Source organism: Bos indicus, chromosome 6 (assembly GCF_029378745.1).
Source record: "Bos indicus isolate NIAB-ARS_2022 breed Sahiwal x Tharparkar chromosome 6, NIAB-ARS_B.indTharparkar_mat_pri_1.0, whole genome shotgun sequence".
Classification (NCBI taxonomy): Eukaryota; Metazoa; Chordata; class Mammalia; order Artiodactyla; family Bovidae; genus Bos; species Bos indicus.
Genome location: NC_091765.1, coordinates 91,032,812 through 91,057,684, shown reverse-complemented (window position 1 = coordinate 91,057,684; position 24,873 = coordinate 91,032,812). Strand labels below are relative to the sequence as shown.

The following is a 24,873-nucleotide window of genomic DNA, read 5'->3' as shown; positions in this document are numbered from 1 at the left end:
GATATTTCTCCCGCAATCTTGATTCCAGCTTGTGCTTCTTCCAGCTCAGCATTTCTCATGAGGTACTCTGCATATAAGTTAAATAAGCAGGGTGACAATATACAGCCTTGACGTACTCCTTTTCCTATTTGGAACTATAGTTGACTGAATTTGTGTCTGTGGAGTTCTAGACTTACTAGAACATCTCCGTACTTGAATTTTGAGCCTAGAATCTTGTTGAAAGTTTTAGGGGAAGTATATAATTTAAACTAGTATCTATATGAAGAGAAGAGAATGGGAACTCACTCCAGTATTTTTGCCTGGAGAATCCCACAGACAGAGGGACCTGACGAGCTACAGTCCATAGGGTCACAAACAGTTGGATACGACTGAAGTGACTTAGCATGCATACGAAGATAATAGGAGAAACAGTGAGATACATATCAAACTAGTTTTCATTGGTGGCTTAAATAGTTAACATTAAAGTATATTTAGATATTGCAGTTTAAAAAGAACTTTTTTGGTTAGGTAATTTAGTTTATAGTATCTTTAAAATAGTACCTATTGTTAAACTCCCCATAGCTTTTTGTTTTAATATTTATAATTTTTTGTTGTTGTTGGAAAACTGAGTGGATCTTGAAAGTTCTCTTCATAAGAAAGAAGTTTTGTAATTATGTATGGTAACAGATGTTAACTGAACTATTGTGGTAATCATTTTGTAATATATACAAATATTGAATCATTGTGTTAAATAACCTGGAACTAATATAATATCATATCAATTAAAAGTGAATGAATAACCACTGCCAAACAGAATAAAACGAAACTTTCTGTCTTTTACAATTTCTTTTAAAGATCACTTTGTAAATATGCCTTGCTTTGTGAGTTTTCCAGTAAGCATAAAAGGGTGTCATTAATGTCTCCATTTGGTTTATAGCAGTCTCGATTTATTTAAATGCTCTTCACTGTGATTTAGAAGACGGAGATGATTCTTCCGGTATTGCAGGATGATAGGAATTATGGGAACCACTCATATTAGAACTTTTCTTGCATAAACATGCTGTGATCATAAAAAGTAAAGGATAAGAATAATGTCATTATTGCTTCTATTCTGTTATCATGAATAACCTATAAACCAATACGATCACTGCTGACAAGGAGAACAACTTCCAGTCAGTGGAGTTTAAGATGCATAATTTTCCAACCCAATTGTTTTAGTTGAAAACTGAAAGCACAAATCTTTTTCTAGTCTTTTCTGAGGCCTTGGCTTCTTTTACTTCAGCACATTTGGGGCTTCTCTCTTTTCTCTGCTTTCCTCAGAGGAACTTCCTCTCCAGAGTCTTCTCCTGGGGAAGTAATTGTAATAAGGAGGAAGGCGACTGTATGGACAAAAATATGGATGGAATTGAAAATGGTGGTTCCACGTTGGAGGAGGATAAGGCCTGTATGGAAACCTAATGTAGACTCGGAGCCATCGTGGCGGGAAAAAATGGAAGGGACACCTGGGTGTCCTGGTGATGGGCTGGATCCTAGTCACTGGGTTCCTTGTGGCAGGGGGAGGGGTGAGTGTTAAGATCTCGCAGTCTGTAGGGTTTGCATTATTTTGTGAGTCTCCAGGAGGCGTGACCACTTCTTGTCCTGTGGGGAGAAAAGTGCATGTCAGGAAATAGGCCTGATGACAGGAGCAGAGGGGAGAGTCATCAGGTGTAGCAGAGGAGAAAGAATGGAAGGGAGAATTCTAGAGTCTCCCTAAAACATGTTTGAGAGAACTGTCTAGGTCAGTAAAATGAGACATGGACATTCTTTGTGACCCAGAAATTCCATGCTGGAGAATTTATCCACGAGAAATGAGTGCGTATGTCTACAGATTAGTTCAAGAATTTTTTTTTTTTGGCAGCTTTTTTTTTTGGCCACACTGTGGGGTATGTGGGATCTTAGTTCTCTGACCAAGGATCAAACCTGGGCCCCCTGCAGTGGAAGTGCAGAGTCTTAACCACAAAGGAAATCTGCATAGCACTCTCATTCATATTAATCTAAATCTGGAAACCATCAGTGGGCTCCCTGGTGGCTTGGATGGTAAAGAATATGCCTGCATTGTGGGAGACTTGGATTGGGACTATCCCTTGGAGGAGGGTATGGCAACCCACTCCAGTATTCCACCTGGAGAATCCCATGGACAGAGGACCCTGGCGGGCTATGGTACAAAGGATCACAAAGAGTTGTACATGACTGAAGGAACTAAGTACATACACACAGAAAGCATCAATAGGTGAGGATAAATAAACTATGTATTCATATAATAAAATACTACTCAGTAATAAAGACCAAGAATTATGAATACAACAACATGGATGTATCCTATGATGCTATGTTGAGCCAAAGAAGTTAGACACAAAAGAGTATGTAGTGTATTATTCCATTTATATGAAATTCAAGAACAAGGAAAATTATGTTAATCTATGACAGATGTTCAAGCTGGATTTAGAATAGGCAGAGGAACCAGAGATCAAATTGCCAACATTCGCTGGATCATCAAATAAGCAAGAGAGTTCCAGAAAAACATCTACATCTGCTTTATAGACTATGCCAAAGCCTTTGACTGTGTGGATCACAACAAACTGTGGAAAGTTCTTAAAGAGATGGGAATACCAGACCGCCTGACCTGCCTCCTGAGAAATCTGTATGCAGGTCAGCAGACTGGTTCCAAATTGGGAAAGGAGTATGTCAAGGCTGTATACTGTCACCCAGGTTATTTAACTTCTATGCAGAGTACATCATGTGAAATGCCAGGATAGATGAAGCACAAGCTGGAACCAAGATTTCCAGGAGAAATAGCAATAACCTCAGATATGCAGATGACACCACCCTTATGACAGAAAGTGAAGAAGAACTAAAGAGCCTCTTGGTGAAAGTGAAAGAGGAGAGTGAAAATGTTGGCTTAAAATTCAACATTCAGAAAACTAAGATCATGGCATCTAGTCCCATCACTTCATGGCAAACAGATGGGGAAACAATGGAAACAGTGAGAGACTATTTTTGAGGGCTCCCAAATCACTGCAGATGGTGACTGCAGCCATGAAATTAAAAGACGCTTACTCTTTGGAAGGAAAGTTATGACCAACCTAGACAGCATATTCAAAAGCAGAGACATTACTTTGCCAACAAAGGTCCATCTAGTCAAAGCTATGGTTTTTCCAGTAGTCATGTATGAGTGTGAGAGTTGGACTATAAAGAAAGCTGAGTACCGAAGAACTGATGCTTTTGAACTGTGGTGTTGGAGAAGACTCTTGAGAGTCCCTTGGACTGCAAGGAGATCCAACCAGTCCATCCTAAAGGAAGTCACCCTGAATATTCATTGGAAGGACTGATGCTGAAGCTGAAACTCCAATACTTTGGCCACCCGATGCAAAGAGCTGACTCATTGGAAAAGACCCTGATGCTGTGAAAGATTGAAGGTAGGAGGAGAAAGGGATGACAGAGGATGAGAGGGTTGGATGGCATCACCAATGTGATGGACATGAGTTTGGGTAGGCTCTGGGAGTTGGTGATGGACAGGGAGGCCTGGCATGCTGCAGTCCATGGGGTCGCAAAGAGTCGGACACAACTGAGCAAATGAACTGAACTGAATGGTTTAAAAAAAAGTGAAAAACAGCTTAGGGTTATGTGTAGGTGTTATTTAGTGGAGAAAGGAACCAGTGAATTGTTTCGATCTTGATCTGGGTGGTTGTTACATAAATATGGAGATATGTATACACATTTATATTTATACACATACATATAAATATACACAAAAATATATGTGTACACACATATGATTATATGCACATATGCATATATGTAAAAAGTGATTCATCTGCACTTTTAAGATGTTGCCTTTTATTGTGCATAAATTATAAATAAATAAAATTTGGTGGAAAAAAATGCAATGTTAAGAAAAGTAACTGTCCCCCCGAAGGCTATTAATCCAAAAGAACTTGCTTCGCTTCCCCAGCAGTGAAATTGCTCCTTGAAGAGGACAGAGGGAGAATCTACAGGCAGCAGAGGAATGAGCAGTGAGGACCAGGTGACAAGTTTCCAAGAAGAAATTTGGATCAATATCCAGTGTCAAGGTCTTTCCTCTAGCTATATCATTTAATCAAATTGGCTATGAAATAGCAAGATTTCCTTTAGAAAATTATCCCTTCTCTCCTTTAGAAACTTGCCAATACAAGTCTGGAAAGGGCAGCTGAGTGTGAATGATGGAAAAAATGAATTCCTCACAGGACTATTGTTAGACATTCAACTCTTTCATTGACTGGCCAGTGACAAATCAGATTTCATCCAAGAATTTCAACAAAGTGACACAGTGGAGGATGTAAGGAGAAGGTGTAGGGGAGAGGCTGGAGAGTCAGGAGTTGGCCAGCTGAGCCAGTCTTTCCATAGCTGTAAAATGGGGAAGGCCTCTCAAAGAGAAAAAGAGACAAGTACCTATGTGGTAACAGGGCGATTGTGAGAGTAACCTCGGCTCTTGACTTTCCAGGGCTGGTCTTTTTGAGGGCTGGCTGTACTTAAGTTTCTTGGAAATATCTTTATAATAATCACCTCTATTATTTTGTTAATCCAGCTTGAATGGGTGAATTAAATACTGACTCTTTCTCCCATATCCACTCAGGCTACTGAGTATTAAAATGTTATGGTTGAAACTAGATTAAGGCATTTCAAACTACAGAAGATGACTTAATGCCATATCACTCATTCTTTCCTCCTATACAATCAGATTAATTATGAACCTTTTTAACATAAAAACTTTCTGCTGAGAATCCAGTTGCTAGAGAGGAAGCTAGCCTTACTCTTGAGCTCCACTGGGACATTTTGCTATCAGATAAGGTTTAGCTAGGTCTTGGGCTCTGCCACTCAGTGAATTGGATTCTAGCTTTTAAAAATATCCACCCTTTGTGCTCATTTTACTTCTTAAAACTGAGGCTACTTACCAAATCCTCCTGACATTGGGGTGTTAGAGTTGTTAGTGTTTCTCTGACTCTGGGATGTCTAGTGTTTTTTAAAATTAAAAAAAACTTTTTTATTTTGTTTTTTTTTGACCATGCCACGCAGCATGTGAGATCTTAATTCCTCAACCAAGGATCGAACTTGTGCATTCTACTTTGGAAACTCAGAGTCCTAACCACTGGACCACCAGAGAAGTCCCTGGTTTGTTCAATATTAGTCAATGCTGTCTTATTCCAGGAATTTCTCGGTACTCAAGGTCAAGATATATGCTCCTCCCAGTAACTAGCTCACGTAGAACCACATTCCCCCAGCAGACTACACACGTGGTGACTACTGCAGGTTCCTGGTTGGCTAGCTCAAGTGTTGTAACATGTGGGAACTTTAGGGACTTATTTGGGGAACTGTCACAGGCTTTTTACGAGGTTCAGGCCATACATCTGAGTGAGTGGGTTGATGCCATTCATGGTCTCCGAAGAGTTAATACTGCTCCTGAATTCTCTCTGTCCTTGTTCTGATCCATTCTCTCTGTCTTCTAAACCTCCCATAGTCTCTTCAAAGCCCCTTCAACATTCTCATTCTTCTTCATTCATTTGAAGAATTATCTTCGCAATTCTCCTGGCCTTTCTAAGCAGATTACTTTGCTTCATATTGCAGAGAGAAAACTTCGGTGATCTGCCATGAACTTCTTTGTTTCTACTTCTCTCACTTCAAAGAGAAGTCTACACATTCTGACTCCCTTTCCCTCACCCTATTTAATCCATAGGAATCTGACTCTGTTTCCGCCATCCCACAAATAAGTATTAGTGTTGTCACTAGTATTGAACTCGTGCACCCTACTTTGGAAACTCAGAGTCTTAACCACTGGACCACCAGAGAAATCCCTGGTTTGTCCAGTATTAGTCAATGCTCTCTTCTGACAAATGTTGACAAATACTTTGACAGCAATCATCAATGGTCCTGGGCTTTTAAAAAGTTGGTTCCAGATGCCAAGAACATCATTTCCCGCTCTCTTTGCCTGGTTTATCTCTATGCAGATTTCACGTCTCATTTCCTCAAGGAGGTCTTCCCTGCCCTGAGGCTGGCTTAAGGCCTTTAGCAATATGCTTCCACAGCACCCGTGAGTCCACTTTCACCATATTTATCGGTTATGTGATTAGTATTCAGTGGTTATATTCCTCCTCCACTGATGTACCTGCGAGATCATCATGCGTACCTGGTCTCCTGATCACTAGCACTGTGCCTACAGTGCACTTGATCAGACGGAGAGAGATCTCAGCTTCCATAATTGCAAAAGTTATCACTTTCCTACCTCTCAGGGATAATGTGATTATTAATAAGCAAATATTTCTCACTATGTAGCATACTGACATGACACCAAAGATACTGAATATCAAAAATGAGAGCTCTTCTGTAATCTTAATTAGATTAAAGTCAGTCAAATATTTAAATGCAGATTGGAAACATTTTGAGAGAATAGCATAGTGTTTAAAAGCACAGGATCCCTTAAGAGAACAGACTGTGTATGATTTCAGTACCTTTAGACCATGAAATTTTTGGATCTTGTTTCACACCCCTGGATATATTCCAGTCTCTCCTGGTTTACAGTCTTTGGGAACTTGAATAGGATTTGTATTCTGCTGTTGCGTGAAAATTGTATAAACCATAATTACATTGAATTTGTTCAAAATGCTTTTCAGGTCCACTACCTCCTTCTACTTTTATGCCTATTCATTCTATTAATTTTTGAGAGTTTTCTATTTTAACTCCAACTAAAAATCTTAATTTATCTACTTAAAAAATAATTGTAATATACAGTGGAACTATATATAACTTTGTTCTGCATTTTCCAAGTCACTTGTAAATGTTATCATACTTTCATAATTTTTAAAAACAGCATAGAATCCCTGAGCTCTATGACTTATATGAGCTCCACCATTTAATAATTGTGTGACTATTGACAGCTTCCATAACTTAATTGATAGTGTCCTCCAAGTCTGCCTTTCCTTATTTGTTAAAATGGAGAAGACAATGCTCCTTATTGGCTTGTTGTAGTGTCTAAAATAAGATATGTAAAGTGCTCAGATATGGATATGAGAGTTGGACTGTAAGGAAAACTGAGCACTGAAGAATTGATGCTTTTGAACTGTGGTGCTGGAGAAGACTCTTGAGAGTCTCTTAGACAGCAAGGAGATCCAACCAGTCAATCCTAAAGGAGATCAACACTGAATATTCATTGGAAGGACTGATGCTGAAACTGAAGCTCCAATACTTTGGCCACCTGATGCGAAAAGCCAACTCATTGCAAAAGACCCTGATGCTGGGAAAGATTGAAGGCGGGAGGAGAAGGGGGCGACAGAGGATGAGATGGTTGAATGGCATCACTGACTCAATGGACATGGGTTTGAGTGAACCCTGGGAGTTGGGGATGGACAGGCAGGCCTGTTGTGCTGCAGTCCATGGGGTTGAGCAACTGAACTGAGCTAGTAGGTTATTGAACCTCCATGAAGATGAGGAGGACTGTTGACTCTATTGGTCATTGAAAGTGAAAGTGAAAAAGTCTCTCAGTTGTGTCTGACTCTTTGCGACCCCATGGACTATTCAGTTCATGAAAATCTCCAGGACAAAATACTGTAGTGAGTATTCTTTCCCTTCTCCTGGGGATCTTCCCAACCCAGGGATCGAACCCAGGTCTCCGACATTGCAGGAGGATTCTTTATCAGCTGAGTCACAAGGGGAGCCCAAGAATACTGGAGTGGGTAGCCTTTCTATTCTCCAGCAGATCTTCCCAACCCAGGAATCAAACCGGGGTCTCCTGCATTGCAGGTGAATTCTTTACCAACTGTCCTATCCGGGAAGCCCCTATTGGTCATTGCTATAAACAGTCCTTCGCTTAGCATGAGTACTTATGCCCAGTACATAACAGATGAGTTGAATGAGTGGCCAGGCAGGCAGGTGAGGATTGTATTAATGGGTGTTGAGTACATTTCTGCAGATTTTTGCAAGTCTAAGTGAATATTTCATTCTAGTCTCAGAAAAAAATTAAAAAAAAATTTTTTTTTTTTTTGGTTACATGGCATGTGGGATCTTATCTCCCAGACCAGAAATCAAACCTATGTGCCCTGCAGTGGAAATGTGGAGTCTTACCACTGGACTGCCAAGGAAGTCCTGCCAAACCCATAAAATTTTCAAAAATAATTTACATTCAAAATTAGAGGATAATAAAATAAGCCAAACTATTGCTGGAGTTTGGACATCAATTTTAAGTGGGTTTATTATAGTCTAGACATGAAATTCATAGTACACCAACTAGTACTTTTAAAAAAAAGTAAGGATGAGATGACCTCTTTTTAGAAAATATAATTACCTGTAGTCTGTGGTTGTTTGGGCAGACAATAGCTGTTTTGTAGTGCGCTACCCTGATTTTTAAGAGAAGTAAGCTTTATGCTTGATATAAAAGTATGCAGTTCTTCTTTTATACATTCTCAGGTGCCTTCAGAGGCGAACCAAAAAGAAATATAAGTCCTGTGATTAACTTGCTCACAATAACTGCAACTTAATCCACTGCATAGACTCACAGAATGACTAGCTATTTTGGTCAAGTCCCTGATTTTACAGATAAAGACTTTGGAGCCCACTTCACACAAGTTCACACAGGCCTCTTTCAATCCTGTGCTGTGAGTCTAGTCAACTCAACAGTGTGCAGGTTACTGTGTTAGGAGCTGCGGCAAAGGCAGAGATGAAGAAACAGGGCCTATGGGGAGATGCTACAAATACATGGATTTACAATACAGAGCATAACGCAGCAAGTACCGTGGGCGATGTGTGAATTGCTGTAAGAATTCAAAAATGTCAGATAGAAGGAGATTGCAATTTTAAAACTACATATCTTAAGAAAACTGTTGTGAAGGTGACATAGTGACTTCTATGACACACATAGTACCATAGTGACACTAAATGACATCCTATGAAGCAGAATTGTAATAAACGGGTGAAAGCAGGGGAAGCGCTAGCCACTGCTGCTGCCATGGAGATGAGAGAGGACGGGGTGAGTTCAGGGACCCACACGTGATCCTGTCTGGCAGAGCCAGGACAGGTGTAAGCAAGTGATGACCTGGAACCAGGGCTGCCTGGAGAGAGTGAAGCTGCATTTGAAGGACTTTGAGGCCAGTCTGAGGGACAGTGGGGAAGAGGGAGCCCAAAACAGAAACCACATTTTAGTGGTGCTTAAAAAAAGTGAATAAACCTCTAATTTCATTATAACTTATTTAGCTACATGTTTATAGGGTTTCCTGAAGAGTGGTTCACTTTCTGGAACCACCAGCTCCAATGGCCTGGCTCCCCTCCACTCTGTTATGAGCTGTGGTGCATGGGCGCAGTGAACTGGTTGGGGGATGACTAGGGTCCACTAGGGTCTGGCTGCACCCCTGCAAAGTTCCAGGGCCACATGAAAGGGGTGGAGGGCCTGGTATGACTCCTGGGGCTCTCCTCCTTTTCTTGCTTGTCCCCAGGGTTTGCAAACCAATTCTCTAGCTCAGGCCACCTGGAAATATTGTAGTGGGGGAAAAGGAAAGAGAAAGGAGCAGTGGAGAAATTGAATCTCATAGAATCTCAAAGCAAGAAGTCTAGGCTCACCTCCACAGCACCAGGACACAACTGACTAGACATGATTAGGAAATCAAAGAGGTGGACATTGCTGTAATTCAGGGCGGATATTGTTAGCTCCATGGCAATAATAACTAGTATTCATATAGTGCTTGAAGCTTGAAGAGCTTTTCTTGAAGGATAGCTCATGTGGTCCTAACAACCCCCATAATAATGGGTGTCATTCATGCCGTCACTTTACACAAGAGGAAATGCATTTCAGAGCAGTTACGTGCATCTGAAGTCATATAGCTAGGACTGAGACTAGGACCAACATCTTCCGATGATAAATTCAGTGTCTTTCTCTTTAAAAACATATGCTGATGGAAGCTGACGTAAATGTTTCCAATTCATGGATATGTATAATCATGGAGCCAAATTCATTCTTTTTACACAGCTTATTAATTAGTGGACCCGCAGGAGAATAAAAGCAAAACCCTTACCTTCTGCCACAGTTACCACCAACCAGCAGACCAATAGCCAGTAGGAGAAGCAGGGTCTGTGAGCCATGGCTTCTACCCTGAGCAGTCACTGCCTCGAACCCAACGTGGCTTTAAAGGGGGTGGGTGAGTCACCCACAGCTTGATTCAGGGAGTTGTATTTGCATAATGGACCACAGCCATCAGGGCCTGTGGTGTGAGTGTAAGAAGTCAGCAAGGAAATACCAGACAGTATTTATCAACCAGAGCCTGTTATAATGACGGCCAAACATCATCTATCCATCCTTGATTGGAGCTGGATTGTGGACAATCACACCTCCGCTATACTTCTAATTCCTTTAAATCTTTTTCTCTTAGTGCCTTCTCTTTACTTGTGTTCATAGGTCTCCTCGGCAAGAGAAAGGATCTGTCCAGGAAATATTCCACACTGTTTCCTTCTGTATAGCTTACCTCACAAAGCCAAACGGGATGGGGAGGGGGTTATCCAAAGGCTCAGGGACTGAAGCGGTTTGACGAGGCTGTTCACAGGTTTCAGATCAGGGATTATGTCTTTTCTGCTTTGGTTCAGGAGCCAAGAGCAACAGTTGAAAAACTGTCTTCTCTAGTAGCCGTCATGGTCGTTATCTAAGCAGACATGAAAATTTTGGGAGGTTAACTTAGTGAGTTGTCCTTTCAGGACTCCCTCTGATTCATCAAACTGCCCCAAAGATGCCCAGTTTGTTTCTTGTCAGCTACTGGAGGAATGGGAGGGCATGGTCGCAAGTGATTAAAAGCATGGCCCCTGGACCTAGAGATGATCATACTAAGTAAGTCAGAAAGACAAATATCATATGAAATCCACGTGGAATCTAAAATATGGCACAAATGAGCTTATCTATGAAACAACAGACTCACAAATGCAGAGAACACATCTGTGGTTGCCAAGGGGATGTGGGGCATAGGGGGAGAGGTGGGTTGGGAGTTTGGGATTAGCAGATACAAACTTATCTAGAGAATGGATAAACAACAAGGTCCTACTGTGTAGCACAGGGAACTATGTTCACTATCCCGTGATAAACCATTATGGAAAAGAATATGAAAAATGATGTATATAGGCGTATAATTGAGTCACTTTGCTGTACAGTAGAAATTAACACATTGTAAATAAACTATACTTGAATAAAATAAAGGTTAAAAAAGGTATGGACTTCAGAGTCAGGAAAAACTGGCTCCAGCCCTGATTCTTTTTCTTACTAGGTGGGTGACTTGAAGCCTCAGGGGTAAAATGGGGCTTGTAGTATTTCCCTCTGAGGATTGTTGTGATGAATGAAAGGTAATTGACACAGAGCTCCAACCACAGTGCCCGGCACAAGAAAGGGAGTTGTTTTTAATTGGAGGCTAGTTGCTTAAGACTATTGTGGTGGTTTTTGCCATACATTGACATGAATCAGCCATGGGTGTACCTGTGTCCCCCGTCCTGAACCCACCTCCCCAGCCCATCCCAAATTAATTAATTAGTTAAAAAATCACTCAATTACAAGGACAAGTTCAGCTGGGATAAAGAGGTTTGAGGACAACACAGAACAGGTTTGGAGACAAAAACAACTCAGGTAGTTGGAGCAGACGTACATGAAGGCGCTACAGAGAAGCTTCCGGTTTCAAATGTTCAACATGCTGCGGGCACCCACCAGACTGCTCTGTATAAGGACTGGAAGCCTCCTTTAAGCTGCTGAACTGGCTAAGAGACCGTCTTCTACTGTGTCAATATAGATATTGATAACGTTTATTGAGCATCTATTATGTGTCAGGCACTGTGCTAAGCCTGTAGCTTGCATTGTATAACTGAATGTCCATAATCCGCGAGGCCCGCGAGGCAAATGTTATCATCTTCATTTTACCTACAAGGAAACCAGGGCCCAGAGAAGTACTCAAGCAATGTATCCAAAGTTGCACCACTGAGGGGTGGCAGAGCTGAGATTTTTAAGTTGGTGTGAATCCAAAGCCTGTCTCCCCTCTTCCTGCCCACACTGGCTCTGCAAACGAATATTAAATAAAAGGTGTAACAAGAATAAAAATACAAAAGTGAAAAAAAAAAAAAGAAAGGGAGTTGTGATTGCAGCTAAATTACAGTGACTTCAATTCTTTGTTCTCTTAGGAGCTTATACTTGCCAACTCATTCGATAGCTCAAAGACCAAATGGTTGAGCAGAACATTTTCCTGGCCATTGCAGAAAGAACAAAACAGAGCACAGTCCCTGGCTTCAAAAGGCTGGCAATCTAATGAGAGAGACTGTGCAAACTGAGAACCAAAGTGAATAAGAATGCAAACACTCACCAACTAGAAGAATGGTAAATTCCACAGACTTGATGATAATCCTAGGCAAAAATTCTAGAAATAGATGGTTAAGTCAACAATGCATCAGCAATTTGGAAAGGAAGCAGGGACAAGCTTAGTTCCTGAGATTCCACGGTTCGGTTCTGTTGACCACATGTCCTGTGCCACGTCTCGGGCTGGTATAGGTGCTTGGGCTAAAGATGGAGTTCCTGCTCTCATGGAGTGTCTAGTCTGGCAGGGACATTAAATATTAATTAAGGAATGACAGGAAAAGGTTTGAGTGTTAAGATAAAAAAAGCACTGGGGGCTGCAAAGCAGAGACACCCATAGCTTTGCGCCAATGGGTGTGTATTACGTAGACTATTAATACTTTGTATTCTGTATTAGAATCACATTGCCATGCCAATAAAATTAGATCCACGTACTCTCTGTAACTACTGCCAGTGTTGTGTTTTATGGATTTACTGCAAACTATTTAGCCAAATATTTTGTATGATGGACATTTGTATTATTTATTCTGTTCCTCTTTCTTTTTGTATTGGATTTCTGATGACCTTTCATTTGAAATGTTGATGAAAGTAAGTAACAAAAGCAAAATGGTAATAGAATTTTTTTTTCTGTTTGCATTTGTTGTCCTGAAGTTTATGAAGTAAAGAAATAAAACTTCAAAAGGAACAAAAATGTTTAAAGTTTCACACAATTCTTTTTTTTTTGGCTGCACTGAGCAGCATGCAGGATCTTAGTTCCCTGACCAAGGATGGAACCCATGCCTCCTGCCTTGGAAGCATGGAGTCTTAACCACTGGACTGCCTGGGAAGTCCCTCATCGAATTTTTATTTGACAGAAAATCCTAACATATCTTTTAAACAAACTTTTATTATTTATTTATTTGGCTGAGCAGGGTCTTTAAAAAAAAATGATTTATTTTTGGCTGTGCTAGGTCTTCCTTGCTGCCTGTGGGCTTTTCTCTAGTTGTAGGGGTCTACTCTCCAGTTATGCTGTGCCGGTTTCTCATTGCAGTGGCTTCTTCTTGTTGGCAACCACAGGCTCTAGGGTGCCCAGGCTCCAGAATTTCAACTCCCAACCTCTAGAGCACGGTGGTTGTGGCACATGGGCTTAGTTGCTCCATCGTATGTGGGATCTTCCAGGACCAGGGATCAAACCCGTGTTTCCTTCATTAGCAGGCAGATTCTTTTTCAGAGAGCTACCAGGGAAGCCCTACGCTGGATCTTAGTTGCGGCCTGTGGGATCTAGTTCCCTGACCAGGAATCTAACCCAGGTGGCCTGCATTGGGAGTGGGGAGTTTTAGCAGCTGGACCAACCAGGAAGTCCCTCTAACATATCTTTACTGCTGGTCTTTATTTGCATGTTGTTGTTCAGACCCTACAAGTTGAGAACTGCTGGATGTCCGTCTGCGGCTTTGAGGGGCACTCTGCAGAGCCGCCTATCACATGCTCAAGGACCCCAGCACGACTGCTTGTGGATGATCAGCAGCACCTAGCTTCACTCACCTCCGCAGTCCTGATGAGATGAAGTCCCTGTTTTGCTGCCAGGCCTTAGGTAACCAAAGGCGCGACAGACGTCCAGCGAGGCTGGTTTCCTGCTGCAGAAACCGCTGAAGCTGTCTGGAGGAGGCGTTCCCCTTACCTGGCCGTGTGAATAAGCCGGGAAGCTGCCATCAGGGCCGCCGTGAGTCAGGATTACGGATAACCTGGGGAGAGTGATGGGTACCGGCCTGCCCCCTGAGTCAGGCTGAGGGAGTAGCGGTTAGCGCTGCGAGGCTCATTTCCTGGAGGCCTGGGGGTGGATCACACTCCTTTCGGGAATCTATAGGCTTCTGTGGTTGGCGCCAACGTGGAGCAGACTGTATGACTCTCCTGCTAGGCTTGCTAAGGGCGTCTTCTGCTGGGATTTCTCCTAAAAGGGATTGCAGGCACCTGAGATTTATCTCCATCTCCACCACTTTGCGGATCTGGAGACTGAGATGAGACCTGGAGAAGTTTCCTAAAGTCATCCCAGTGATTTAACAACAGAAAGGCAGTAACATCCTGGCCAGGGGCGGAGTGATGCCCACCCCGTGAGAGCTTTCATTTATCAATGGTCTGAAACAGTATCAAGCCAGTGGGATAAATCAGGGTGCTAGTCTCTGCCTTGCCACCCATTAGCTGTGAGGCCTTGGACCTGTCAGCCTGACTGACTCAGTTTCATCTGTATAATGTATCATTTGCTGTGTTCTGTGCACCACTATTCTAATTATTGTGCATACATCAAGCCATTTAATTCTCAAAATAACCCAATGAGGAAGGTACTATTGTGAACCCCACTTAAAGATGAGGAAATTGAGGCACAGAGAGGTCAGTTCATGTGACTATTAAGTGGCAGAGCCTTGATATGAACACAGGCAGTTAGGCTCTGGAATTCATGCTCTAATCGCTGTGCTAGGTGGACTCTGACCCCCTGGTTGTCAGCTTACTGTTATAAAGGCTCTGTGAAAGTATCCTGAAAATTCAGGCATGCACTGTAGGACAAAAGCTGGTTGTTAACGTAATTTTTTTTTCAAGGCTTAAATAAATAAAAAGAGGTAGAGGGAGAACTTACAGATTAAAAGAGATTTAAGACACATAAACAGTTACAACATTTGGACCTTATTTGGGTCCTGCTTCAAATAAACAAATTGTTAAAGAAAATACTACTGGGGAAATGTAAACACTGACTGGATATTTGATGATATTAAGTAATTATTGCAAATATGATAGTGATAAATGATTTTAACAAAAAGATAAAGATGGATTCAGAGATAGTTGCTGAAATATTTACAGGTTGTATGTTGTCTGGGATTTACTTCAAAATAATCAGAGGATGGGGAGTGGGAGTATAGATGAAGCAAGATTGTCCATGTTTAATAATGATTTAAGCTGGGTGAGGGGTGTATTTGGGTTTATGATGTCAGAGCCCCATGGACCTACTTTGCAAGGCTGGTGGGGAGAATGACAGCTGATAGGGAGAGAAGGGGTTGGATGCTCTTTCGGAGATTCCCCTTCTAGGGTACCATTGATTTCAGGGTGACCCCAGTGCTTCCTACATGGCAGACTCTTAGTGGATTCTTCTGGCCTGCATGAATGCATGAACATATGGATGAATGAATGTGAATGAATCTGGCCCACGATGAGCTGGAAAACCAGTCTGTCACAAGATCAGAAACAGAATCTAATTTCTAGGTCAAATAGAATGATGAAATGATTCTGTATGTTTCCCAGTTAACCAAATTGTGCATTTAAAGGTATCTTTATCTACCACTGTCATAAGGACCAAAATACTCCTACACCTTCCTGCCTTATCCTGGTAGACAAAGTACATGAAAAGATTTACTAAAACCTCCACTCTGAAGCCACATCCCCACTATTCACACCTCTCAGAGACAACACTGCTCTGAGTTCCACTGCTGTTATCTTTTGCCTGCCCTGCCCAACATCTGGCCCAGTGCTACTGATTAGCCTAAGTTCCCTGGCTTCAGGATTGTCTGTATCCTACACTTGCAAATCACATTGCTTTTCTATGGCCACAGAAATTGGTTTAGGGTTGGGCATTTGACTCAAGCCAAATCAACTGGGGCCCAGTCAAAGCCAATCCTGGAACTTTTGTATAAGTGACTGGAAAAGAGGCACATAAATTTTGCCTTTGGACTTGAAGTTGGGGAGAGACATACCTACACAAAGAGAGTCTGCTCAATAAAACCGATTGGAGAGAGAGCAGATTCTGACATCATTTGACCCCCTGGATCCAGCTATACCTGCGGCCATACCCAGTGCACTGCATGCGGTATGGTAAGATTGATTCTAAAGTATTACCAGCACAGTCTTAACGGTAGCAAATCGCATAGAGAATAAAGATTCTAGTCTAGTGTTGCTTGTTAAATGGAAAGAAGAGCTATTAATTTTTATATTCTTGTATGTGCTTACAAACTATAGAAATAGGGAGTAGAAAACTATGTCAGTTCCAGTGGTTGGGTAAGGTAAGGCCTTTGAAGAAATTAAGATGATTCTTTTTATCATTCCATGCGTTCTTCCTGAGAGCTGAGAGAAGCCGGGTGACTAGACAGACTTCCCCGCAGGTGGAAGCTGTGGATACCTGAGTGTCTTGGCTACGAATGCGGTCAGGTGACTTCATCCTGTGTGCTCAGCCGCCCTGTTTATGCCTGGCAGTAGCATCAGACAGATCCAGGTTGCGGTGATGAGTCACTATGGGCTTTCCCCAGCTTCAGACACAGGGTGCGTATAGATTTTATCCTTCAACCTTAAACTGCCCCAGTTTGAGCTCCTGAATTTCCATTCAGGAGTGAAGTCTGGCCTTTAGGTGTTTTCAGTGAGCAATTCAGTATTTAGTGAATTGAAATCTCTGGGTTGTAGATTGGGGTTGATAACAATGTATCTCTTTGTGAGAATATGTATCATTATACAAGCTGTAAGACCAAGGGGCAAATTACCCAACTTTAATTTTCTCCTCTATAAAATGAGAATAATAATAGTGCATACCTCACAGGGTTGTTGTGAGTTTAAATGAGTTAATGCCATTTAAACACTTTCAGTGGAAATTGGGGCTATGTAAATATCAACTATAATTACTCTTGAAAAAATAATAACTTTCTGTTTCAGACAAACGTTTCTTCTAGAACCTGGATATCTGAAACAAAACTAAGAAAAGGCAGAACATGAGGATTTATGAAAATTGTGACTTGTGAGCGTGTGCAATACCTCTCACACAGCAGTACTTTGAACTTCTGTTTTTTAATTTTCTGAGGTATTGAGTCAGTTGGAAAGCTGAATGGGAAGGTTCTCAACAGGGAATGAAGGCGGTTTTCTTTAGGTTTCTGCTAGGTGGCTAGTCATAGGCAAGCTAATTAAAATCTTGTCATCATACTTACCCAGACAATGGTTTCTATAAACTGCAGTAGTTAAGCTGGCAGGGGTTTGAGAGAGTTCTTTGAAATATTCAGGAATTACAGGAAATGGTAATACTTTAAGACTTGTATCTTAACATTCACCAATGTCTCCAGGAGATGATGAGGGTAATGGTGACAAGCAGCTACTAGTTTTTTCAGAAATGGCATGGCTTTGATTTAAATTTGTAGAATGCTGTTAAAACTTGTTCTTTCCTTCCCTCTCCTTTCTCTCTCTCCTTCTCCCCACACCTTCTTTCTTTTCCCGCTCCCTCTACTCTACTGGAAATATTTTCTTCCTTCTGTATAGAACCAGCCACTTTAAACATTTTATTTACTTGTTTAGGCTGCATTGGGTCTTAGTTGCGGCCCTCAGGCTCTTTGCTGCAGGGTGTGGGCTTCTCTCTAGTTGCGGCATGTGGGATCTTAGTTCCCTGACCAGGGATGGAACTCATGTACCCTGCATTGGAAGGTGATTCTTAACCACTGGACCACCAGGGAAGTCCAATAATTAACCACTTTTTAACAATTTGCCACATATCCTTCTATTCCTTTTTCTATGTATTTACACACACACACACACTCAAAAATTGTTTTGCATGTGGGTTTAAAAATTTTTTTATAAATGGGATAATATTTTGAGTTGCGTTCTAAATTATTTCTTTTTCACTTAAATGTCTTTTCTTCACATGCCAATTCATATAGATGGATCTCTTTCTTTTGAATTGTTGCTTACTATTGCCTTGTATGGGTGCACCATAGTTTTATTTATCGATTCTCTGCCTGATGGAATTTGAATTCGTTTCCATTTTGTGCTCTTATAAACAATCCTCCCATAGGGCGCATGCAGAGTGCATTTGCCGTAAGGTACATTTAAAAGTAGCTTGCTGAAATTGTTTTTAGGTTTAAATTGTAGAATTTATCTTCATTTCATTCTAGTTTTCTGGTCCCTATGGCACTTTGTGGGCTGGATCCTTTGGATAGCCACATTTTATTGCTGGCTAACATCATTTCGTATCCTTTCAACAAGGATATATCCAGATAATGGTGAAGGCCACAGAAAGGTGAAACGTACATCTCAATACTCTTAAGACCTACCCACAAGTGTCAGAGAGAGAGTTGCAGCCAAAACATTTTTTTTAAATGCTCAGGATTTCAGAGGTAGTTCCTTTCAGCTGTATAGGCTGGCAACACTTTGTGTACCATTATAAAGTCTACCTCTTTTATAAGCACTGATACCTTTTGCTTCTACTTAAATTGTATGTTGAGTACACTTTGCTGGCAAGTCTGCAGCTGGTGCCCGTCTCCACAAGGTGCTCATTTCCAGTATTTGTGGTTAGTGTCCTGCACTAACAGAGTATGCTTCACTATCTCTGTTTAATAAAACATGTCCGTTTTAAAAAGCATGAGACCTAGATTTGCCGAGGCAGATGTGATCTTATGTATTTTTTTTCAACAGCACAAGCTCTACTACAAGGATTTGGGAAATTTATTATCTGACACAAATCTGTTGGGGACTCTGTGGAGCCATGGAGCCATGGTTAAGTTCAAAGTATCTATTTAGCTTTCCTTTTTTTTTTTTTTAAATTTATATTTCACCTGTTTTTATTTATTTTATTTTTTAAATTAATTTTATTTTTAAACTTTACAATATTGTATTGGTTTTGCCAAATATCGAAATGAATCTGCCACAGGTATACATGTGCTCCCCATCCTGAACCCTCCTCCCTCCTCCCTCCCCATACCATCCCTCTGGGTCGTCCCAGTGCACCAGCCCCAAGCATCCAGTATCGTGCATCGAACCTGGACTGGCGCCTCGTTTCATACATGATATTATACATGTTTCAATGCCATTCTCCCAAATCTTCCCACCCTCTCCCTCTCCCACAGAGTCCATAAGACTGTTCTATACATCAGTGTCTCTTTTGCTGTCTCATATACAGGGTTATTGTTACCATCTTTCTAAATTCCATATATATGCGTTAGTATACTGTATTGGTGTTTTTCTTTCTGGCTTACTTCACTCTGTATAATAGGCTCCAGTTTCATCCACCTCATTAGAACTGATTCAAATGTATTCTTTTTAATGGCTGAGTAATACTCCATTGTGTATATGCACCATAGCTTTCTTATCCATTCATCTGCTGGTGGACATCTAGGTTGCTTCCATGTCCTGGCTATTATAAACAGTGCTGCGATGAACATTGGGGTACACATGTCTCTTTCCCTTCTGGTTTCCTCAGTGTGTATGCCCAGCAGTGGGATTGCTGGATCATAAGGCAGTTCTATTTCCAGTTTTTTAAGAAATCTCCACACTGTTCTCCATAGTGGCTGTACTAGTTTGCATTCCCACCAACAGTGTAAGAGGGTTCCCTTTTCTCCACACCCTCTCCAGCAATTATTGCTTGTAGACTTTTGGATCGCAGCCATTCTGACTGGTGTGTAATGGTACCTCATAGAGGTTTCGATTTGCATTTCTCTGATAATGAGTGATGTTGAGCATCTTTTCATGTGTTTGTTAGCCATCTGTATGTCTTCTTTGGAGAAATGTCTATTTAGTTCTTTGGCCCATTTTTTGATTGGGTCGTTTATTTTTCTGGAATTGAGCTGCAGGAGTTGCTTGTATATTTTTGAGATTAGTTGTTTGTCAGTTGCTTCATTTGCTATTATTTTCTCCCATTCTGAAGGCTGTCTTTTCACCTTGCTAATCAAAGTATCTATTTAGTAAGTGACCAGATACTATGAGACAGTGCTAACTCAAAGTAGCCAGGTCAGAGTGAGATGAGGTGCTCGTCCTAGAATGTAGATCAACACGTAGTTTCAGTGGGACTTCCCTGGTGGTCCAGTGGGACTCCATGCTCCCAAGGCAAGGGGTATGGATCAATCCCTGGTTGGGGAACAAAGATCTCGCATGCTCTGGCCAAAAAACAAATATATCCTAAAACACATTGCTTTATTCATGGAGAAAATCTCACTATGAAAATATGTTGACTAAATAGTGGGCTTGGCGATGTAGTTGACTTCTTTTCTTATGTGAACTCCTTTACTTGGACACTGGTCTCTGAACCACTTGATGAGTAGCACTGTCTCAAGTGCTTTATGAAATGGAATGAATGAATGAATGAGTGAATGAGACATACCTAAGATGGATTAAGTGATTTTTCAGAGTTGACATGGGAGGATGTGATTAAATAAAATTTTCCTGACTTTCAGTGGGACGATGTTCCTTGCTCGTCCTTGAGCTGCCACAGAGAGGGAAGGTTTGTTTAAGGCACAAATAGATCACCTGGCCACTGCTGCTTGTACTCCTCTTATTCCCTATCAAGAGCATTTCTCCCCTCTTGTGCTCTGCCCTTCTTCCTGTTCTTATCTCCTTTCCCCATTATCTTGCCATAGGATTTAAAGAAAGAAAAACAATGCATGGAAAGCTCATTGTATGGTCTATGTTTTACAACCAGTTAAATATAATTCTCATCAATTATATTGATGAGGAAGGTATACGGTCCACTTTGTGAATGCTCATAGAGGTTCGGTAACTTGGCCCAGGTCCCATATGTTGTAAACCGGCAGGCTTGAGACTTGAACCTGGGTCTATTTGATTCTCCCCAGGTGGTTTGGTCTCCTACTCTTACATCTGAGGACGCTGCTAATAGAGTCCCAGTCCTGTGACAGAACTTTAAAAGTGTCTACATCGACACACTTGAGTTCCATTTTGGAGCTTGGAGGCTCCATACATTTCATAGTCACCTACTTTAATTGCCACGGTCCTGCCACCTTGCTTACTTCTGTTTGCATCATATACGTGTGCATCCCTGTAGGCTGCGTATGCCTTCACCTTGTCATTTTTGCATCCCTTACAATACTGTATGGGGCTTTGAAAGCAGCACACTCAATGGGTTATGATGTTAAATTTGCTAGTCTATAAATTTCTTTATGTGCCTAAAAAGTGAACGTGAAAGTAACTCAGTCATGTCTGACTCTTTGCGGCCCCATGGACTACACAGCCCATGGAATTCACCAGGCCAGAATACTGGAGTGGGTAGACGTTCTATTCTCCAGGGGATCTTCCTAACCCAGGGATCCAACCCAGGTCTCCCGTGTTGCAGGCAGATTCTTTAGCAGCTGAGCCACCAGCTGAAGTAAATATTAAATGAAGGAGACCGAGACTCAAACACTTAAACTTTAAGATACTGTGGTATGAATTCTATTGCACATGTGCATCTACTATTAATAATAAAGCAGTGCACAGTGAGGAGAAAGGCACCAGGGAGCCCACTCTCCTGAAATACACTCCTTGGCATTCTCAGATTATTGCTTTTGGAACTTCCTACTAGTCTCTAACCTTGAGGACAGGAACTGGTGTTTTCTCTATTGGTTATCTAGGGTCTAGTGTATTTTCTGGCATTCAGTTCCTGAAACTTGAAAAATACGTGTTGATTGTGCTAAGTTCTCAGCATTTCCTCTTAAACTGCTGTTACTGGTGCTCGTTATGGACCCCCATGCGGTTCTTATTACAGGTTGTATCTGGCTACTGCTCCTGGGTTCCTTGGTCCTGATCCAATGTTTTCTTCTGCCAATTTCATCTCTTCCAGCTTCTGCTTTGCATCGGGTATACTTCTGTGATTGGAAGTACAGCTGGGAGGAAGGTAAGGGATGTGGGAGTGTGGGCATCGTTGTTTCTCCTGAGTGTTAGAAGTGTGGTGAAAAGAAGTTTGAGGAAGCAAAGTCTGGAGGTAATCAGGTGTAAGCCTCTAAGAGTCATTTCAGTGTAGCATGGAATTGTGACAACATGTATGAAACTCTACTAGGGAAGCTCATGAAAGATTCAGTGTATAAGGTTTACTGGAGGCTGGTTATATGGGCACTCTTTGCCTAAAACATTGTCAAATTCCAGACTCCCAGAAGGAAAGCAGGTGTTCTTCATAAACCACATTGTATCTACAAACTCTTAAGGCACAGAGAGGCCTTCTTATCAGTTAGGGAATGATGGAAATCCTTCTGAAATCCAAATTCCCAGATGCTAGCCGAGAGTCAATTCTACAGTCAGGCCTTTCTAAGGATAGCAGTCTCAGGCCTGTTATGTTAATCCCTTTTTTCAGACCCCTTGGCTTCTGATTTGTGGGTGGGGTTGGTAAAACTTTTACAGATCTTACAGGATGTAGGAGAAGTGGCTCCCATTTTATCTCCATTTAATTCACCACTCTGGCTCCTGCAAAATTTAGACAGAGGCTGCAGGATGACAGAGGACTAAAGCAAATTCAACCAAGGAGTAGGCCTGACAATGGCCGAGTGCCAGCTGTGACATCTTGCTAGAGTCGATTAACATGGCTCTGGGTGCACGGTAGGCGACCCAGTGATCAGCTGGGTGCCTGCTTTACCATCCCTACTAAAAAGACACACACACAAACAGGATCAGAAAACAGATCATATTAACATGGAACTAACAAAAAGCAACATTAACAGCCTAGGTTATAACTCTCTTGCCTCTAATTGAAAGAGACCCAGACCATGTAGACATTCTATAGAAAATCACTATATTGACAGATTATGTTAATCAAATGGGATGAGCAAGCTGTGACTAGTAAATCTGAAGACTTGATAAAGTATGCTCTAGAGGGTGAGATGAAACTCATGAAATTCAGGGGTCTACCACACCAGAACACATCTACTTCTCTGTTACTGACTATGCCAAAGCCTTTGACTGTGTGGATCATGACAAACTGTGGAAAATTCTTAACAGGATGGGAATACCAGACCACCTTACCTGCCTCCCGTGAAACCTGTATACAGGTCAAGAAGCAACAGTTAGAACTGAACATGAAACAGTGAACTGGTTCCAAACTGGGAAAAGAGTACATCAAAACTGTATACTGTCACCCTGTTTATTTAACTTATATGCAGAGTACGTCATGTGAAATGCAGGACTGGATGAAGTAAAACCTGGAATCAACATTGCCAGGAGAAAATGTCAGGCTGGATGAAGCACAAGCTGGAATCAACATTGCTGGGAGAAATATCAACCTCAGATATGCAGGTGACACCACCCTATGGCAGAAAGTGAAGGGGAACCAAACAGCCTCTTGATGAAAGTGAAAGAGGAGAGTGAAAAAGCTGGCTTAAAACTCGACATTCAGAAAACTAAGATCATGGCATCTAGTCCCATCACTTTGTGGCAAATAGATGGGGAAACAATGGAAACAGTGACAGACTTTATTTTTGAGGGCTCCAAATCACTGCAGATGGTGACTGCAGCCATGAAATTAAAAGACTCTTGCTAAGCTATGACCAGCTTACACAGCATATTAAAAAGCAGAGAAATTACTTTACTGACAAAGGTCAGTACAGACAAAGCTATGATTTTTCCAGTAGTCATGTATGGATGTGAGAGTTGGACCATAAAGAAAGCTGAGTGCCAAAGAATCGATGCTTTTGAACTGTGGTGTTGGAGAAAACTCTTGAGTCCCTTGGACTGCAAGGATATCAAACCAGTCAATCCTAAAGGAAATCAGTCCTGGATATTCTTTGGAAGGACTGATGCTGAAGCTGAAGCTCCAATACTTTAGCCACCTGATGCTAAGAACTGACTCATTGGAAAAAACCCCGATGCTGGGAAAGGCAGGAGGAGAAGGGGATGACTGAGGATGAGATGGTTGGATGGCATCACCGACTTGATGGACATGAGTTTGAGCTTGCTGGGAGTTGGTGATGGACAGGGAAGCCTGGCATGCTGCAGTCCACGGGGTCGCAAAGAGTCAGACATGATTTAGCCAACTAAACCACACAAGGAAAATCTGAGGCGGAGTGGGGGAGGAGTCCAGTGACCAGGGGCACGCTAGACCATCCCCTCTGAATAAAAGACAAATTTAGTAGTACAACTTCTATCTCCCACTATGAATGTGAAATGTGAATGTGAAAATTGCTCAGTTTTGTCTGACTCTTTGCGACCCCATGGACTGTAGCCTGCCAGGCTCCTCTGTCCATGGGATTCTCCAGGGAAGAATATTGGCTGTTCCCTTCTCCAGATCTTCCAACCCAGGGACTGAACCCAGGTCTCCCATATTGCAGGTGGATTCCTTAACAGCTGAGCCACCAGGGAAGTGAAGTGAAGTCGCTCAGTCGTGTCCAACTCTTTGTGATCCCATGGACTATAGCCTACCAGATTCTCCCGTCCATGGGATTTTCCAGGTAAGAATACTGGAGTGGGTTGCCATTTCCTTCTCCAGATCTTCCCAACCCAGGGATTGAACACCGGTCTCCCGCATTGTAGGCAGACGCTTTACTGTCTGAGCCACCAGGGAAGCCCCCCACTAGGAATAAGGAAGCACGATGCTTAATAAGCATCTCTAGGTTCTGATGGTAGCACATTTCAAATCTAAGAATACTGCCCTTGCTGGTAACATGAAGGCTGCCAGTTTTGAGTGAGGCTGAAAGGAGAGGGCTGAAAGGGGTCTATGGCAGATGCATACTGTGGTGGAAGCAGGCCTGCCACCTGGGTTACCTAATCTAGCAGACTCTAAAAGACAGCAGTTATTGGTGGAGGGAAAAATGCAGGCGAAATGAAAGCAAAACCACTGTATA

At 41.8% G+C, this 24,873-nt stretch overlaps 1 protein-coding gene across 1 annotated transcript; it reads right to left on the bottom strand.

Moving 5' to 3' along the window:
• Positions 1-738: 738 nt before the first annotated feature.
• On the bottom strand, positions 739-10,116 carry ODAPH (odontogenesis associated phosphoprotein). Its single transcript, XM_019962161.2, has 3 exons — positions 10,050-10,116; positions 1,481-1,617; positions 739-1,336 (listed from the first exon to the last, which is right to left on the bottom strand). Exons 1-3 carry the CDS (start codon positions 10,114-10,116, stop codon positions 1,253-1,255), a joined length of 288 nt encoding a protein of 95 aa, XP_019817720.2. The 3' UTR covers positions 739-1,252.
• Positions 10,117-24,873: the final 14,757 nt, after the last annotated feature.

What these genes read in the sequence shown, in the direction of transcription:
- ODAPH (XM_019962161.2), bottom strand. Translation starts at nt 10,116, where the DNA reads ATGGCTCACAGACCCTGCTTCTCCTACTGGCTATTGGTCTGCTGGTTG. An exon ending in GGTGGTAACTGTGGCAGAAG is followed by an intron (nt 1,618 to 10,049) that starts GTAAGGGTTTTG and finishes TTCTCCCCACAG; the next exon opens with GACAAGAAGTGGTCACGCCT. An exon ending in CCATCACCAGGACACCCAGG is followed by an intron (nt 1,337 to 1,480) that starts TGTCCCTTCCAT and finishes CCTTATTACAAT; the next exon opens with TACTTCCCCAGGAGAAGACT.